A 20,302-nucleotide genomic window follows, 5' to 3' on the forward strand; every position below is an offset into this window, starting at 1 on the left:
ATTGGCTTGGTATAAAATTAAGTTGTCCCTAAAGTGTGTAGGATGGTGTTGTGGTGTGCGGGGATCGCTGGTCGGTGCGGACTCGGCGGGCCTGTTTCTACGCAGTATCTCTAAAATAAACTAAACTAAGAGGATGTTCTGTTTTTGTTTCAGATATCCAGCATCTGCAGTTCTTTATTTGTTGTTGATTTTTGAAAACCAAATCCTGTGGTACCTAGTTTGCAATTCATTCCCCCCCCCCCCCCCCCCCCCCCCCCCCCCCTCCCCCCCCCCCCTATTTAAGGCTTCTCTCAATGCCATTTGTGGTGCTTATAGGGCAGTATCTTCCGACTCAGTGCCGAAGATTTTCTCAGCTATGATTTTGCCGTTGTATTTCGCCTGGCTCCCTCCAAATTCTTCTGGGAGGATATCAGCATCAATTTCCTTAAAAAACGATTCCAGCTCCTCACCATGCACATGCACCTGGAAGAAATGATTGGTGATTATTTAGTAGTAAAGAACTGTAGATGCTGGTCTACACCGAAGATAGATACAAACTGCTGGAGTAACTTAGCGGGACAGGCAGCACATCTGAAGAGAAGGAATGGGTGACGCTTCGAGTTGGGTCTGAAGAAGGGTCTCGACCCGAAACCTCACCCATTCCTTCTCTCCAGAGATGCTGCCCGTCCCGCTGAGTGACTCCAGCATTTTGTGTCAGTAATTGGTGGTGATTTATCGTTTTAGATAATTCAGGTGCAATCAAACCAATAGATAGAGTGGCAAAGAAGGCATATGCTACTCATAAGTTCATGTTCATGTTAAAGGAGCAGAATTAGGCCATTTGGCCCATCAAGACTACTCCACCATTCTATCATGAATGATCTATCTTTCCCTCCTAACCCCATTCTCCTGCCTTCTCCCCATTACCCCTGACACCTGTACTAATCAAAAATTTATCAAACTCCATCCATTGACTTGGCCTCCACAGCCGCCTGTGGCAATGAATTCCACAGATTCACCACCCTCTGACTAAAGGAATTACTCCTCATCTCCTTTCTAAAGGTACGTCCTTTTATTCTGAGGCTGTGGCCTCTGGTCCTAGACTCTCCCACGAGTGGAAACATTCTTTCCTCATTCATTCAGGCAGCATCTCTGGAGAAAAGGAATAGGTGGTGTTTCAGGTCGAGAGGGGGAAGGGAAACGAGAGATATACTGTAGATGGTGATGTAGAGAGATGTAGAACAAATGAATGAAAGATATGCAAAAAAGCAACGATGATAAAGGAACAGGCCATTGTTAGCTGTGAGCTAGGTGAAAACGAGTTACAGACAATGAGACGCAACAAGACAATGTTGAAGCTGGTATGACTGGGTGGGGGAGGGATGGAGAGAGAGGATGCAAGGGTCACTTAAAGTTGGAGAAACCATGATTCTGCACTCTGTATCTTCCCCTTTGCTCTACCTATTGGTATTGAGTTTGACCTGATTATATTTATGTATACTATATATCTGATTGGATTGAATAGCATGCAAAACAAACCTCTTCACTGTACCTCGTTACATGTGACAATAATAAACATAAACCTATATCTATCACCAAGACGGACAAATTCTATCACCTGCTACTATTTGTCTTCACAGATGTCTCAGCTCAGCTGCTGTTGTGTCTTGTTCAGTTTAATATAGAGAAACAGGCCCTTCAGCCCACCAAGTTTTACACTGGTCCACTTTCATATCAACTCCCTACACACTTGGGGGCAATTTACAGAAGCCAATTAACCTACAGACCCACACGTCTGTGGGATGTGGGAGGAAACCGGAGCACCTGAAGAAAACCCACGGAATCCTCCGCGGGGAGAACGTGCAAACTCCACACGAACAGTACCCGTGGTCAGGATTGGTCTCTGGCGCTGTGAGGTAGCAGTACCACCCGCTGCGCCACTGTGTCGGCTCTTTTCTTCCAGTTTGTAACATCTGCGGACTTGCTCCCGTCACTGGTTCTCCTGGCCAGCCCCCCATCTTCCAGTCTCTGCACGCTGAAACCTAGCAAACATCCTGCTCCCCTCATCCTAGCATCCTGTAACATTAAACTCTGAGCCAGCACCAGTTGCAATATGCACCTGAGAACTGTCGACATTCACACCTCTGATATATTTGGCAGGTAGACAAAAATTCTGGAGAAACTCAGCGGGTGAGGCAGCGTCTCTGGAGCGAAGGAATAGGTGACGTTTCGGGTCGAGACCCTTCTTCAGACTGATATATTTCTGAATTTCTGAAGATATTTCTGCACAGAGCATTATGGAGCAAATCTTAACGGGTATTTAAGTGCAAGCGATGGGGGACACAGCGGGAGAGTTGCTGCCTTACAGCGCTTGCTGCGCCAGAGACCCAGGTTCGATTCCTACTACGGGTACTGTCTGTACGGAGTTTGTACGTTCTCTCCGTGATCTGAGCAGGGTTTTCACCCAGCTCTCCGGTTTCCCCCCACACTCCAAAGAAGTACAGAAGTAGATAAATTGGCTCGGTACAAATGTATAAACGTAAAATTGTCCCCAGTGTTTGTAGGATGGCGTTAATATGCGGGAATCGCTGGTCGGCGCGCACTCGGTGTTTCTGCACTGTATCTCTAAACTAAACTAAAACTGTTTAACGGAACATTCGGTGCCATCGAGTTCTGTACTTACCCTCTCCAGCAGTTTGCCCTTCAAGAAAGGCTTGACCATGTTGTAGGTGGTGGTGAAGTACCAAGGCTGATGGATAAAGTGTACCGCTTTAAACCGAGCAGGAAAGGAATCCTAGAGAGAGGAACCAACGTGAAATAATCAAATTAATCTCAGTTTCCTCGTCTGCGCTGCGTATACTTATATGACATACGGTGGAACTACCGAATGGTGACAGACAAAATATCCCATCGCTCAGCACCTGAGGTATGGTTTTATCAATAAAGAAAATCAAAACATCCACATTGGTTGTAGAAGATCCTTTGAAGTAACTTGATCGAAGATGGTTGGCATGGACTCGGTGGGCCGAAGGGCCTGGTTCATTGCCGTGTCTCCAAAGTTAATGCTAATCTAAATTGCTACGTCCGGATGCTCTTTGTGGATTTTAGTTCAGCCTTTAACACAATCATCCCGGACATCCTCATTGGTAAACTGGTCACTCTCGGCCTCCCCACTGTCACATGTGCCTGGATTAAGGATTTCCTCACAAACCGGCCCCAGACTGTGAGACTTGGCCCCCACCTCTCCTCCACTCGCAGGTTGAGTACCGGTTCCCCACAGGGCTGTGTGCTAAGCCCCCTCTTATACTGTCTCTACACCTACGACTGTAGTCCGGCCCACAACAACAACCGCATCGTCAAATTTGCTGACGACACTACTGTGAGTCGGACTTATTTCAAAGGGGTGGACGAGGCAGCCTACAGAGAGGAAGTCCTGAAGTTGACAACCTGGTGCTCAGAAAACAATCTGGCTCTGAACACCAGGAAAAACAAAAGAGCTCATTGTCGACTTCAGGAGGCACAGCACCGACTTAGTCCCCCTACATTAACATTAACGGCGAGTGTGTGACGGGAGAGGGTCAACACCTTCCGGTTTCTCGGCGTCCATATCGCGGCTGACATCTCCTGGACGGACAACACCGACAGCGTCCATCAAGAAGGCTCAGCAGCGGCTGCACTTCCTGAGGGTCCTCAGGAAGCAAAACCTGGACTCTAACCTGCTGCTGACCTTCTACCGCCCGTCCATCGAGAGCCTGCCGACATACTGCATGTACAGCATGGTATGGCAGCTGCACCATGGCAGACAGGGAGAGGCTTCAGAGGGTAACCAGGACAGCGCAGAGGATCATTGGTTGCCCTCTCTCCCTCCCTGATGGACATCTACACCTCCCGCTTAGCAGGCAAAGAGATCACCAAAGTCTCAGCTCCCATCCTGCGTTTGGACTGTTCGACCTGCTGCCCTCTGGAAGGCGCTATAGGTGCATCAACCGAAGACAAACAGGGACTCAAGAATCTGCTTCCCGAGAATTATATCTACTATAAATTCAAATCCACACATGCACTGACTACACCGCCCAACACGGACTTCCATCTGTATATATGTATATATGTATGTAGCGCCGTAGAATTTGTGCACCTATTCCCCCCCCCCCCCATCTCCCTTCTGTTTTTTGTTTTTTCTGTTTCTTGTTTTTTGTGCTAAATTGTATGTATGCACTGAGTACGAGCAGCTTTCAGTTTCACTGTACATGTATAGTGACAATAAATGGCATATCTATCTAAATTGCCAGAACTTCCATGGTGCTTTGTGGTCCAGGTCTCAGATGTATTGAGGAAGTCCATGAGGTTTGTGCTGGGTTAGAGGTCTTGCCCATCAAACACTCTTTCTCTGAGTTGGTCTTCAGCGGTCCTGATGCACTGAAGCCAATGGTGAATTTTAACACCAATGTCGGACTTCAGCAAAGCACTGGCTCTCCGGACATGGTTACTGGATGATCTTTTTCAATGTCATGTTGTAAAGTCAGACATGGTGGAAACAGGCCCTTCAGCCCAACATGCCCACACCGGTCAACATATTCCATTGACACGAGTCGCAGCTGCTTGTGTTTAGCCCATATCCCTCCAAATCTGTCCTGGGGGAAACTTATTTCAATTTCTTACCTCGACGGAGATGCGATTTTTTTTCGGAAAAATCGGAATAAGGAGTAAGCCATTTAGAACGGAGATGAGGAAACACTTTTTCTCACAGAGAGTGGTGAGTCTGAGGTAGAGGAATTCTCTAGCTCAGAAGGCGGTGGAGGCAGGTTCTCTGGATGCTTTCAAGAGAGAGCTAGATAGGGCTCTTAAAGATAGCGGAGTCAGAGAATACGGGGAGAAGGCAGGAACGGGGTACTGATTGGGGATGATCAGCCATGATCACATTGGTACGCGGGAAGACTCGCTAACGGCAGGTAAGTACGAGAAGACTCGTGAAGATTTTTCAACATGATGAAAAATGTCCACGAGAGCCCCGAGTACCGACGAGTGGACATTACCGTAAATCTCCAAATTTGAATCAGGGCAAACTCGGGAGAACTCTTGGAATGAACTCGTACCGTGGGACAGGGGTGTAAAGCAGCAACTCTACTGCTGCGCCACCGTGCCGCCTCTACTTGCCCTATTTGTTCAAAACAAAGGAATTTAAATTCATACTTAAAAGAAAATTAAAAAAAAAAAAAATTCCATGTTCTTCCTTGGATTTTCCAGCCCTTCTGGCAGTAACATCCCGACACTCACCTGAAGCATGTCCACCATCTTCTTCAGCTCGGAGAGTTTGATGCCAGATGCTTGCTGCATCGTAAATCCCTTAAAGTTCTCAATGATGCAAAATCCATTAATCTGAGTCTCCTCGTTCTCCAGCAGTTTCTCCAGGATCACGCAGTAGGCACGAAGGATCTAACGAGAGAGAGAAAGTCTCGTGTCACACCCAATCATTCTTTGATTCAGAAGAAAGCTCTTACTGTCAGCTCCAGCAAAGCTGACCGAAGCCTCGTTCCAAAGGGCACCAATATCAAGCATCAACTAAGGCTCCTGATTCTGATGACTGTGCAATGCAATAGAAGGAACAGTTCCTTCTTCCACAGTCGAACAGCCAACTAACAAGTAGCGTTCACTGTTTTGCATTGGGCACTGGTTTCCACAGAGTTGTGCAATTCATGCTGGGTTCATGTAGGTGATAGCACGAATGGGGACGACAAGAACACGTGCAGCACAGTGGCGCAGCGGTAGAGACCTGGGTTCGAATCTGACCGCGGGTGCTGTTTGTACGGAATTTGTACGTTCTTCCCGTAACATACGTGGGCTTTCTCCGGTATCTCCGGTTTCCTCCCGCGCTCTCAAGACGTGAAGGTTTGTAGGGTAAATAGCTTGATAAAATTGTAAAATATCCCTAGTGTGTGTGGGATGATGTTAGCACCAGGGCGATCGCTGAAGGGCACGGACGGGGGGGCTGAAAGACCAGTTTCCTGTTGTATCTCTAAACACAACTAAACTAAACTAACACACTAGGGACAATTAACCTACAAACCTGTACGTCTTTGGAGTGTGGGAGGAAATCAGAGAAAACCCACGCAGGTCACGGGGAGAACGTACAAACTCTGTACAGGCAGCACCCGTAGTCAGGATCGAACCCGGGTCTCTGGCGCAGTGAGGCAGCGACTCTACCGTTGCGCCACCCTGTACGTTTGGTTTTATTTGTGATCCCCAGCACCTGCATGTTTTTCTCCATAGGTGCTGCTTGCTGCACCCGCTGAGTTTCTCCAGCTTTTTTGTGTACCCAAAACTAAACTAAACTACACTATACTAAACCGAACACAAGATAGGATTGCTATTCTTGTTTGCCGTATCGCTGTTGAAGAAGAGGGATTAAATATTAAGGGAGAGGTGCAAGGAAAGGTTATTTAAGGGGCAGTCCCACTTGGGCGTCATTTGCGAGTCATTCGCGCGACATTATTTACGCGTCACGGCACGTGAATGACACGCAAATGTCGCCCAAAGTGGGACAGCCCCTTTACGCTGTACCTCGGTACAGGTGTCAATAACATGAATGCTAACCAGCCCGCGGTCAGTGCCTGGAACACACTGCTGGAATGGTGGTTGAAGCAGGTATGTTAGTGCCATTTAAAAGACTTTTGGATAGGCACATGGATATAGTTTAGTTTATTTTACTGTCAGGTGTAGCGAGGTACAGTGTAAAGCTTGTAATGCGTGCTAACCAGTCAGCGGAAAGACAGTGCATGATTGTATTATGTGTTATATCTGGCGGGTAGATAAGTGACAGGCTTGGCATCATGTTTTGCACAGGCATTGTTGGCCAAAGGGCCTGTTCTTGTGCTGTACTGTTCTAGGTTCTATGCAACAATACAGAAACTGATGGAAGAACTCAGCGGGTCAGGCAGCATCCGTGGAAAGAACGGACAGGTGATATTCGTGTCGGGACACTTCTTCCGACTAATTGGAGAAAGGGGGGGGGGGGAGGGAGGAAAGCTGGAAAAGAGGGGGGGGGGGGGGAGAAAATCTGGGAAATGATAGGTGGATACAAATATTGTAGTGGTGTGAAAGGTCGGCTGATGGATGGTGCGGACTCAGTTGGCTGAAAAGCAGTGAGACTTATTGGAACAAATGCTTGAAAATATTCTTTGTGGGATTCTGGCATCGCCATAAAGATGCAGGAGTCAGAAATAAAATCTAGACGCATGTTAGGCAGCATCCGGGGAGAGAGAAAGATAGTTAAAGTTTCAGGTCCAAAATGAAGGGTTTCTGACTTCAATCTGTAACTCCCTCTCCTCAGAGGCTTCCCGACTGCTGAGTGTTTAGTTAAGTTTAGTTTAGAGATACAGCGCGGAAACAGGCCTTATGGCCCACCGAGTCCGCGCCGACCAGCGACCCCCCCGCACATTCTTCTTCTTCTTGCGTAATGCACGCACAGCCTAAAGTTGTAGGACAACGTTCAATTTGATCTTATTTGATTGTGCACGCCAGGTTGATTGCATTCGTTGAAACAGGGCGGACCACGTGATGGTTGCAATCTCCCCCTCCCGCCCCCACCCCGCATATTAACACGACCCTACACACACTAGGGACAATTAACCTACAAACCTGTACGTCTTTGGAGTGTGGGAGGAAATCAGAGAAAGCCCACGCAGGTCACGGGGAGAACCTGCGTACAAACTCTGTACAGACAGCACCTGTAGTCAGGATCGAACCTGGGTCTCTAGCGCTGTGAGGCAGCGACTCTACCGCTGGGCCACCCGTACATTTGGTTTTGTTTCTGATCCCCAGCACCTGCATGTTTTGTGCGCCTTCACACCGGACGTGGGATCGTTTACCTCATCGAAGGTGATTTCCTCGTAGTCCCAGTTCTCGATGTTGAAGAGCAGGACGACACGGCCGTACTTGTCGCGTTCGGTGAGGATGCCGGGGTAGCCGGCCTCGATGGTGCTGCGCACTGCCTCTGGCGTCAGGTTCTCAAACAGCTCAGGGTACTGCTCACGGAAACGCACGTAACCTAAGGCACACACAAAAACACACACACACACAACACACACACACACACACACACACACACACACACACACACACACACACACACACACACACACACACAAACATAATATTGAAATATAAACTCAATAGAATATTATCAGCAAGAGTAATAAGACTATTCCAAATTACAAAACAGGCACACTTCGAATTTGGGGATAAGCCACATAAATTACTAGCGAGGCAACTGAAGCAACAAGAAAAGGAAAATACTATCACTAAAATGAAATCTGATAAGGATGAGCTTCTAACACTACCAAAGGATATTAATAAAAGGTTTGCCCAATTTTATCATAATTTATACACAACTAAAATAAATACAGATGATAGTAAAATTACAATTTTTTTAGATAATTGCAACCTCCCTAAATTGGATAGTTTAGAACAAGAGGAATTAGGAGCACGGATTACTAGTGAAGAAATAAAACAAATAATAAACTCATTGAAAAATGGGAAGACCCCAGGACCAGATGGTTTTAGTAATGAATTTTATAAACGATTTCAGGACTCAATTGTACCAAGATTATTCAATTTATACACGCAGGCTTATATCGAAAATAAACTACCAGAAACTTTAGCAGAATCAACAATACCACTTATACCAAAAAAAGATAAAGATTTAGAGGAACCGGGTTCTTACAGAGCTATATCACTTCTAAATACGGATCAGAAAATCTTAGCTAAGATTCTAGCTAGAAGACTGAATAATTATATTAACAAATTGGTAAACCCGGATCAAACGGGATTTATACCCAAAAGACAATCATTTAATAATTTGAGAAGGCTTTTCAATATAATGTACTCTCACAAAGAGGACATTGAAGATATTTCAGTTGTTACGCTGGATGCAGAGAAGGCATTTGATCAGGTAGAATGGCAGTATTTATATAAGGTACTCCAAAAATTTAATACGGGAGAGAATTTTATTAGATGGGATTAAACTACTTTATGATAAACCTACGGCAAGAATATTAACTAATAATATGTTATCTCCAAAATTTTATTTATCAAGGGGTAATAGGCAAGGGTGTGCCTTATCACCATTGCTATTTGCCCTTATGATAGAACCGCTGGCTGAAAGGATTAGAAATCATCTGAATATTCACGGATATAATACGAAGGACTCAAAGAATAAAATGTCATTATATGCTGATGATATCCTTATATATATTACTAATACACAAACGAGTATACCCACCTTATTAACACTAATTGAGGAATTTGGTTCTTTTTCAGGATATAGAATAAATTGGAATAAAAGCGAAATTATGTCTTTAAAACCACAGGATGCGAGACACTTATTAAAATTCCCTTTCAAAATTGCAACAGAAAAATTCAAGTATTTGGGTATTCAAATTATGAGAAGACCCAAATCATTATTTAGCGCCAATTTTATACCACTATTAAATAAACTGAATGATATGATTAAATTTTGGAAAACGCTCCCGCTCTCATTGATAGGTAGAATTAACGCTATAAAAATGACTTTCTTACCACAATTAATATATTTGTTTCAAGCGATCCCAATATATATTCCAAAATACTTTTTCAAAAAACTAGATTCTAATATCACTAATTTTATATGGGATTATAGAGCATACAGAATTCAATGAAAGCATTTGTGTAAACCTAAAGAAGTTGGGGGTTTATCATTACCTAACTTTATGTATTACTACTGGGCAGTGCATATTAAGAACATAATGTACTGGTTGGATAGTTCCACTCACCAGTGGATAAGAATGGAGAAAGAGGAGTGTTTCCCGTACGATATAGGAATGATCTTGTTCTCACCGATAAAATTGAATAGTATAATATATAAGAAGAACCCAATTATTCACAATACAATAAGAATTTGGAAACAAATAAAATTATCCTTGAAATTAAATAATCTATCAGTACTAACCCCACCAATGAACAATCCTGCATTCAAACCATCTCTTATCGGCAAAACATATAAACAATGGGATAGACTGGGGATTAGGAACGTAGGAGATATGTATGTATGAATTGGGCAAATTGTTATCATTTCAACAATTAAAATCAAAATTTAAACTGAATGTTAATCAATATTTTAAATATATACAGATATGTAACTTCATGAAGAAATATATACATAGATTTCAAACTATATTTTTAGACCCTGTCGAAGAAGCAATGAATATTAAGGCTGATTCACAAAAACTAATATCATATTTTTATAATCGTATATTCAATAGAGAATTACCCTCAACAGAGGCACTAGGAGAAGATTGGGAACATGAACTAATGATAAAGATCCCGAAAGATAGATGGGAAAAGTATCTGATGAACACATATAATTGTTCCATTAATGCAAGATTAATAATTTAAATTACTACATGGACTATATTATTCAAAAACGAGGTTGAATAAATTCTACCCAAACGTCTCTCCCAGATGCGATAAATGTTTGTTTCAAAATGCTAATACAACACATTCATTTATAGGATGTACAAAGTTGAATAAATTTTGGAGCGACATATTTGATATATTTACAAAGCTCTTCAAGTCAAGAATAGAACCTTATACGGAATGGATTATATTTGGAATAATAGTAGAAGATATCAATTTAAATAAAGACCAAAAAGTTTTTTTTAATTATGGGTTAATAATTGGAAAGAAATTGATACTTAAATTTTGGAAAAATACAGCCATACCAACTATTAAAATGTGGATTAGGAATATGATGGACATAGCACACCTTGAAGAAATGAGACTCCGACTAATAGATAAATATGACCAATTCTTAAGGAGTTGGTCCCCTTTCATCGACTTTTTGGAATCATGTGATGCAGCAGCACCGTAAAGATTACTGATTTCAGGTCAGGTCATGGATAGATTTACGAACAAAGATTTGAAAATTTCTTTTTTAAGGGTCTTTTTCTTCTATTTCCACTTTCTACTTTTTCTTTTCTTATACACACACTTCACGTTTTTCTATTTTCTACTATCTATTTTTCCTCTTTTTCTTCTCTCTATTTTTTGTTTTTTTTGTTTTTCTTACTTCCTTTTCAAAAACATAAAACTAGAGGTTGTACATAGAATGTATTACATTATGACATAGTTGGCACCTAAAATTAGGTCCCACTGTATTGTTTTGTACTGTATTAACTTCTAATAAAATAAAAAAATAAATAAAAAGCCAGCAACGATGATCAAGGAAAGGTGGAGCCCACAATGGTCCATTGTTGGTCCATTGTTGGCTGTGGCGAATGTTATACGAGTGGATACAAACAGTTAGGCTAAGCAGGACGACAGTGTTAGGACGATTAGGGTGGGGGAGAGATGGAGAGGCATCACAAGGTACCTCGAAACATGTCAGAAGGTAGACAAAAATGCTGGCGAAACACCGCGGATGAGGCAGCATCTATGGAGCGAAGGAATAGGTGATATTTCGGGTCGAGACCCAAGTCACCTATTTCCTTCGCTTCATAGATGCTGCCTCACCCGCTGAGTTTCTCCAGCATTTTTGTCCACCTTCGATTTTTCCAGCATCTGCAGTTCTTTCTTAAACATTTTGTCTAAAGATGTCAGTGCTTGTTGGGGATTATAATACTAGCAGTTGTTCATGGATAAATCTCATAGCAAATCCAGGACAGGCCTACTGACCCCGAGGGTGGTTGAGGTCTAGAATGTGAAACAAACGACACTGATGTATTTCAGAACAAGCTGCCTGAGAGCATATGGGGAGAACAGGATGGAAAGACTGAGGGTGCACAGTGGCGCAGCTGGTGGAGCTGCTGCCTCACAGCGGCAGAGCCCAGGGTTCAATCCTGACCTCGGGTGCTGACTATGTGTAGTTTGCATGTTCTCCCAGTGGCCACGTGGGTTTCCTCCAAGGACATCCCAAAGTCGGCCATGTGAACTTACAATTTACAATTTACAATTTACAATTTACAATTTACAATTTACAATTTACAATTTACAATCTTTACCGACGCCAACTGACCTACAAACTTTGTAGTGTGGGTTGAAACCGGAGCACCCGGAGAAAACCCACGCGGTCACGGGGAGAAGGTACAAACTCCGTACAGACAGCTCCCGTAGTCAGGATCGAACCTGGGCCTCTGACACTGTAAGGCATAACTCCACCGCTGCGCCGCCGTGCTGCCCGACCGTTTTGTTCAGCAGTCAGCGCCTACTCCTCCTCCCGGTCTCATCTGAATGGTGCCTGCTTGGCTCCACTGCGGGACAATGCTTACTGTGTCTCATGTGCAATCGGATAAACCTACGCACTAATGAACACACAAAAAGACGGACTTTCCCATGCCAGAGATTTGGCTCTTTTCAAGAGCAATTACTGTAGAACAAGCAGAGAAAACAAGTCCCCCCTTTAATGAATTATACGTGTTACTCTCGACTGGATGAACTCTTTCTTGTCTACTGATTAGATGTTGGGGGGAAGTCGAGCAGTGGATTCCACTAAGACCAAAGCTATTGGTGGTGGTCCGGTCTGCAGCCCGTGTTGGCTAGGAATAAGGGAGGGGAATAGACAATTGCTCCAGTGTCTCTGGGTGAGTGGGGTGGGGAAGGTGAACTCCAGCACCATTGGTTTGGAGTAGCTCCAAATGGGAGGCCCTTATATACAAGTTGAACCAAAGTGTGGCTGTCATGTTACTGCTGCCCAAACAAAACAATCAACATCCAGCCTGACATGTACAAAACCACTTGGACAAACTAACCTGATGGAAGGTAGACAAAAGTGCTGGAGAAACTCAGCGGGTGCAGCAGCATCTATGGAGCGAAGGAAATAGGCAACGTTTCGTCCCGAAACGTTGCCTATTTCCTTCGCTCCATAGATGCTGCTGCACCCACTGAGTTTCTCCAGCACTTTTGTCTACCTTCAATTTTCCAGCATCTACAGTTCCTTCTTTAACCTGATGGAAGACCCTTTTTAAAATTATGTTACAGGATAAGGTCTTTGCTAGTATGGAATTTACCACCCATCCTACCAACAACTAGAGAGAGAGCAGTCCTGAGCTACTATCTACCTCATTGGAGACCCTCGGACTATCTTTGGGCACAAAAAGCTGGGGTAACTCAGCCGTTCAGGCAGCATCTCTGGAGGAAAGAAATAGGTGATGTTTTGGGTCGAGACCCTTCATCAATTTGAGAGACAGGGAGGAAGACACTTGATCTATGGGAAGGTCCAGAACAAAGCAGCGCCTGCTCCAATGACTCAGGAAAGGTGGAGCCCACGATGGTCCATCCGAAACGTCACCAATTCCTTTTCTCTTCAGATGCTGCCCGACCCGCTGGGTTTCTCCAGCTTTTTTGTGCCTATCTTTGGTGTGACCCAGCATCTTCAGATCCTTCTTGCCCATCTGATCGGACTTTACTGGACTTTATGGTCTTGTAAACACAGGAGTTAAGAAGGATGAGGGGCGATCTTATAGAAACATATAAAATTATAAAAGGACTGGACAAGCTAGATGCAGGAAAAATGTTCCCAATGTGGGGCGAGTCCAGAACCAGGGGCCACACAGTCTTAGAATAAAGGGGAGGTCATTTAAGACTGAGGTGAGAAAATACTTTTTCACCCAGAGAGTTGTGAATTTATGGAATTCCCTGCCACAGAGGGCAGTGGAGGTCAAGTCACTGGATGGATTTAAGAGAGAGTTAGATGGAGCTCTAGGGGCTAGTGGAGTCAAGGGATATGGGGAGAAGGCAGGCACGGGTTATTGATAGGGGACGATCAGCCATGATCACAATGGATGGCCGAATGGTCTCCTCCTGCACCTATTTTCTATGTTTCTATGTTTATCCAGCACAAATGTTATTCAGGTTATTTGTGCAGTGTGAATGGGTCGATTGTAATCACGTATTGCCTCTCCGCTGACCAGTGAGCTTGCAGCAAAAGCTTGTCACTGTATCTCACTGCCATGACGATAAACTAGACTCAAACTCATCATTGACCACACATCCTGAAATTATCTTGGGTTGATAATGATGGGCTGCTTTTTGGTGAATCATGTGGTTAAAGTCCTCCTCCCTCCCCCCCCCACCTCGGACCCACTCCTCACCTCACCTCACCCCCCCCCCCCCCCCCCCCCCTCCCCAGTCATGGAGGGTGGACATGACTTCAGATCAAACTATGAGAAACGTCAGCCGGTTATATTGTAGTTCTAAGTCAGGATTCTATGTGACGTAGAGAGATGTGTAGTGTTCCATCTTATGTTCCAACTGCCCTTGGACCTTCCTTGTGGAGTGGCCTGAGGTTTGAGGGTCATAAAGGGATCAATGCTGTACATGTTTACATCTGCAGCCTCAGTGGCAGGGGTGCTTTTCCATTGATCAGTTCTGATTGTTATCGGGGTAGCGTCTTTGTTTAGGTGAGGGAGATAGCTACGCATGTAGCAAGAGTATGGACGACACACTGCTGAAGTGTACTCCATCGCACATCTAGACGTCCAGTCTCTTGCCCAGAGTTAGACGCACAAAGTCTCTTGCCCAGAGTAGGAGAATCGAGAACCAGAGGACATAGGTTTAAGGTGAAGAGGGTTAAGGTGACAATTTAATAGGAATCTGAGGCATGGCTTTTTCATGGAACGAGCCATGGAACGAGCCGCCAGAGGAGGTAGTTGAGGCAGGGACTATCGCAATGTTTAAGGAACAATTAGACAGGTGGATGGATAGGAAAGGTTCAGAGGGATATGGGCCAAACATGGACAGGTGGGACATGTCGGTTGGTGTGGGCAAGTTGGGCCGAAGGGCCTGTTTCCACTCTGTGTGACTCTCTGACTCTCATTAACACTATGACTCTATCTGGTTTGAGGCTTGTGTACTGGTAAAGATGCAACAGTCTATCATCCATATACTTACCTACATTGCTTCCTTTATAACCTAAACAAAAGTAAAATGGCCAGTCATGGGTGTCCACACTATGTTTACCAGCGGATGCTAAATCAATGGTGCTTTGTTTGGGCAAATCGGCTTTTGGCTGAACAGGAACCCAGCCCTCTCCATCTAGGAGCAGCTCCAGTAGTTGCCCCATTACTTAGGTAGGATAGGTTGAATAAGTTAGGTCTTTATTCTCTGGAGCGCAGAAGGTTAAGGGGGGACCTGATAGAGGTCTTTAAAATGATGAGAGGGATAGACAGAGTTGATGTGGACAAGCTTTTCCCTTTGAGAATAGGGAAGATTCAAACAAGAGGACATGACTTCAGAATTAAGGGACAGAAGTTTAGGGGTAATATGAGGGGGAACTTCTTTACTCAGAGAGTGGTAGCGGTGTGGAATGAGCTTCCAGTGGAAGTGGTGGAGGCAGGTTCATTGGTATCATTTAAAAATAAATTGGATAGGCATATGGATGAGAAGGGAATGGAGGGTTATGGTATGAGTGCAGGCAGGTGGGACTAAGGAGAAAAAAAGTTGTTTGGCACGGACTTGTAGGGCCGAGATGGCTTGTTTCCGTGCTGTAATTGTTATATGGTTATATGGTTATTACAGGAAGGATGATGAGGCTTCAGAAATGGCGCGGAGGAGTGATGCCTGGATTCATGTTCAAAGAGCAGGTTAAGGCCGTTCAGCCCATCAAGTCTACTCGGCCATTCTATCGTGCCTGATCTTCACTCTCAACCCCATTCTCCTGCCTGACACCCTCAGGTTAGTTTAGTTTAGAAATAATGGTGAAGAAACAAGCCCTTCAGCCCACTAGCGATCCCTGCACAATAACACTATCCTACACACACTAAGGGCAGTTTTACACTTGCACCATGTCAATTAACCTATAAACCTGTACGTCTTTGGAGTGTGGGAGGAAACTGAAGATCTCGGATAAACCCACGCAGGTCACGGGGAGAAGGTTCAATCTCTGTACAGACAGCATCCGTAGCCAGGATCGGACCCAGGCCTCTGGCACTGCGAGGCAGCAACTCTACCGCTGCGCCACTGTGCCGCTGAGGGGGTATGAGCTACAGGGAGTGGTCGGACAGACGAGAATCGTTTTCTCAGGAATGTCAGAGGTTAAGGGGGCGACCTGTTAGAAGGATATCAAATGAGGAGAGGCATAGACAGGGTAGAAACTCAGAACATTTTCGCAGAATGGAAATATTAAATACTAGAGGTCACACAGCTTGAAAGCCAGACGGCCAAAGTTTAAAAGAGATGTTTTAAATAAAGAGATTTTATTTTTCACGGAGGGTGGTGAGTGCCTGGAACACACTGTCAGGGCGATAGTTGAGGCGGATATGATAGTGGCATTTACGAGACTATTGCGCATTTGAATGTAGAGATATGGATATATTGCAGGCAGATAAGAGTTGATCTTGGCATCATGTTCAGCACAGACATTGTGGGCTGAAGGGCCTGTTCCCGCACTGTGCTGTTCTATGTTCTACAAGGCAAGAGGCAATTATTCCTCCCTTCATTCCCTAACCAATATAGATAAATCAACTCTTGCCCAATTGAATACAGTTTGAGGAATTAGCCAACACATGCAGCCTTCTGGAAAATCGACATCTAAGATGTGTGAGGAAGCTAAGCCTGGATTTTCCAAATATCCTTAATCGCCCTATGGTTGACCTCTCACCTTTGAGAAGTTCATAGGACCTTTTCACGTCAAACTTCCTTGCTCTGATGAACCTCAGGAAGAACGAATCATCTTTGTCTTTTGTCTTCTCCAGCACAATCTTGGCAAACTCCTCTCCCGAGCTGGCGGAGTCCTGGACCAGGTTCTGAAGCTCTGTCACACATGCCACCCGCTTCTCCTCTGTCTCATTCAATTCGTCCTTGGCCTGCGGAGGGAGAAGAAAGGTTAGCGTCATTCCGCAGCAAGTTCCGTTGGCCAGGGTGACCATGGGGAGTCACCACTGGTTCAGATCTCAAAGAGATCCCGGTTCAGGAGCTTCTTATTCTCTACAACCACCAGGCTATTAAACAGGGCATCCTCCAACCAGGTTCCAAAGTATGTAGACTTAGGGACATTATATAGGTACTATTATTGTATATGTTGCTAGGGCTTAAGGCTCTGAGCTATAGGCAGAGGTTGAGTAGGCTGGGACTCAATTGGAACTCATGGACCACAGGAGGATGAGGGGTGATCTTATAGAGGTGCATAAAATCAAGAGAGGAACATATCGAGTTGATGCACGGTGTTTCTTGCCCAGGGTCGATCAATCGAGGACCAGAGGGCAGAGGCTTAAGGTGAAGGGGGAAAGATTTTATAAGAATCTGAGGGGTTACTTTTTCACACAAAGGGAGGTGGGTTTATGGAACGAGCTGCCAGAGGAGGTAGTTGAGGCAGGGACCATCACAATGCTTATGAAGCAATTAGATAACTATATGGATAGGACAGGTTTAGAGGGAATTGGGCCAAATGCAGATAAGTAGAACTAGTGTAGATGGGTCATTGTTGGCCAGTGTGGGCATGTTGGGCTGAAGGGCCTGCTTCCACACAATGACTATTTATTTGGTTTGTTTTTAATATATCAACTGAACTTTTCTTTTGCTGTTCATTGTGGGTTTTACAGAATATTATGTTTGCATGTCTGTTGTGCTTCTGCGAGTGAGAATTTCATTGTTCCATTTCGGGAAATGTGACAATAAAACGCTCTTACTCTTGAAGAGAAGTGGGGAGGAGGGTGGGGAGGGGAGAAGGGTGGGAGAGGGGTGGGAGGGGGGTGTGGGGGAGGGGGTGAGAGGGGTGGGAGAGGGGGGGGGGGAGAGGGGTGTGGGGTGAGGAGAGGGGGGAGAGGGGGTGGGAGAGAGGGGTGGGAGAGGGGTGGGAGGGGTGGGAGAGGGGGAGAGGGGGGGGGAGTGGGTGAGAGGGGGTGGGGGAGAGGGGGGTGGGAGAGGGGGGTGTGGAGAGGGGGTGGGGAGGGGGGGAGAGGGGGTGGGAGAGGGGTGGGGAGAGGGGGGGAGAGGGGGGGAGAGGGAGGGGGGAGAAGAGGGGGGGGAGGTGGGGTGGGAGGGGGTGGGAGAGGGGGGGGAGAGGGGTGGGAGGGGGGGTGGGAGAGGGGGTGGGAGAGGGGGTGGGAGTGGGGGGGGAGAGGGGGGTGGGAGAGGGGGGTGGGGGAGAGGGGTGGGAGAGGGGGGGGAGAGGGGGGGTGGGGAGAGGGGGTGGGGGAGAGGGGTGGGGAGGGGGGGTTAGGGGGGGAGGGGGTGGGAGAGGGTTAGAGGGGTGGGGGGGGGGGAGAGGGGTGGGGAGTGGGTGGGAGAGGGGGCTGGGGGTGGGAGAGGGGTGGGGTGGAGTGGAGGGGGTTTCCTCCAAAGAGGGGGTCCCGCCATGGGAGGAGGGGTGGAGAGGGGGTGGGAGAGGGGTGGGACTAGAAGGGGTGGGAATTGGAAAAGAGGGATGGTTATGTGGTAAGTCAATCTTTATCTCTGTTAAATTTCCTCCAAAATTCCCGCCATGTCCAACGGGATCCCACCACTACCCACTTTAATGAGAGAAGTCGCTATACCTCCTCCCTCAACTCTGTCCAGGGACCCCGACAGTCCTTTCAGGTTCGGCAGAGGTTCACTTGCACCTCCTCCAACCTCATCTACTGTATCCGTTGTTCAAGATGTAGACTCTTATACATCGGTGAGACCAAACGCAGATTGGGCGATCGTTTCACGGAACACCTTCGCTCAGCCCGCCTGAACCAACCTGATCTCCCTGTTGCTAAACACTTGAATTCTCCTTTCCGTTCCTACACAGACCTTTCTGTCCTCGGTCTCCTCCATTCTCAGAGTGAGACTAAACACAAATTGGAGGAACAGTATATCATATTTCACCCATCGCATCACATATTCTCCATCCTGCCATCTGGGAAGAGGTACAGGAGCATTAGCTGCAAAACCAGCAGGATGCTCCTCAGCTTCTTCCCACAGGCTATAAGACTGCTAAACGGACTTTGCCCCCTGCCAAAGTATCGCACACCAACCACCAACCTGGACACACTGCAGCAGAGCCACTGTTGTGCCGCTGCCGATCGGAACGCCTGTTGAATGTTTAGTAGAGTGTTAAATTTGTTCATGATATATGTATTTTTATTTCTATTTATTTTTAATGCACACTGAATGGACACTGGTTGAGCAACGTTTTTTTGTTTCCTCTGGGTATGTGAATACTCAGGAAATGACTCTAAGATCCCTACCCCCACCCAATATTTCGCTTGGCACTTACAGCCCTTGGTGTGAATGTTGTCTTTCATCCCTCTCTCAAATCCCAGCTCACCCAAGTGGCCCAGCTTCTCGTTTTGTCATCGTTACAACTTTGTTTTTTTTTGCGTATCTTTCATTCATTGTTCTTTATCTCTCCACATCATCGCCTATATCTCTCGTTTCCCTTAACCCTAACTTGTCTGAAGAAGGGTCTCGATCCGAAATGTCACCCATCCTTCTCTCCTGAGATGCTGCCCGTCCCGCTGAGTTACTCCAGCATTTTGTGTCTGTCCCCTTCATGTTGTTGACTAAGCACTCTATAAGAGATGGAAGGTCTGGGAAATTGGTGGTTAGGTTAGTTAGTTTTGTTTAGTTTAGTTCAGAGATGCATTGTGGAAACATGACCTTTGGTCGACTAAGTCCACACCCATACATTAGTTCTATCCTACAAACTAGGGACAATTTACAGAAGCTAATTAGCCTACAAACCTGCACGTCTTTGGAGTGTGGGAGGAAACCGGAGCACCTGGAGAAAACCCACGAGGTCATGGGAAGAATGAACAAACTCCATACAGAAGGCACCCGTAAACAGAGAAACATAGAAAATAGCTGCAGGAGGAGGCCATTCGGCCCTTCGAACCAGCACCGCCATTCATTGTGATCATGGCTGATCGTCCCCAATCAATAACCCATGCCTACCTTCTCCCCATATCCCTTGATTCCACTAACCCCTAGAGCTCTATCTAACTCTCTCTTAAATCCAACCAGTGATTTGGCCTCCACTGCCCTCTGTGGCAGGGAATTCCACAAATTCACAACTCTCTGGGTGAAAAAGTTTTTTCTCACCTCAGTCTTAAATGGCCTCCCCTTTATTCTAAGACTGTGGCCCCTGTTTCTGGACTCGCCCAACATTGGGAACATTTTTTCCTGCATCTAGCTTGTTCAGTCCTTTTATAATTTTATATGTTTCTATAAGATCCGTAGTCAGAATCAAACCAGGGACTCTGGCGCTGCGAGGCAGCAAGTTTAGTGAGTCGGTGTTGTAGATGGTCAGGACTTGTCAGAGCTGGGTGGCATGGTGGCTCAGACCAGGCCAGAGACCCGGTTTGGATCCTGACTAAGGGTGTTGTCTGTACGG

General features: G+C 45.8%; 1 protein-coding gene across 2 annotated transcripts in view; it reads right to left on the reverse strand.

Annotated features, from left to right (window-relative positions):
- Positions 1-265: 265 nt before the first annotated feature.
- Positions 266-20,302, reverse strand: part of LOC129712779 (retinaldehyde-binding protein 1-like) — a 44,404-nt gene continuing 24,367 nt past the window's right edge. For both annotated transcript variants that reach the window (XM_055661509.1, XM_055661508.1), the window contains exons 4-8: positions 16,607-16,811; positions 7,845-8,023; positions 5,254-5,412; positions 2,663-2,773; positions 266-462 (exon numbers count right to left, since the gene is read on the reverse strand). In XM_055661509.1, the coding sequence (XP_055517484.1) occupies positions 310-462; positions 2,663-2,773; positions 5,254-5,412; positions 7,845-8,023; positions 16,607-16,811 (807 nt within the window). In that variant the 3' untranslated portion in view covers positions 266-309. The remainder of the gene's footprint in view (positions 463-2,662; positions 2,774-5,253; positions 5,413-7,844; positions 8,024-16,606; positions 16,812-20,302) is intronic.

The sequence above is a fragment of the Leucoraja erinacea genome, chromosome 33 (assembly GCF_028641065.1).
Source record: "Leucoraja erinacea ecotype New England chromosome 33, Leri_hhj_1, whole genome shotgun sequence".
Taxonomy (NCBI): Eukaryota; Metazoa; Chordata; class Chondrichthyes; order Rajiformes; family Rajidae; genus Leucoraja; species Leucoraja erinaceus.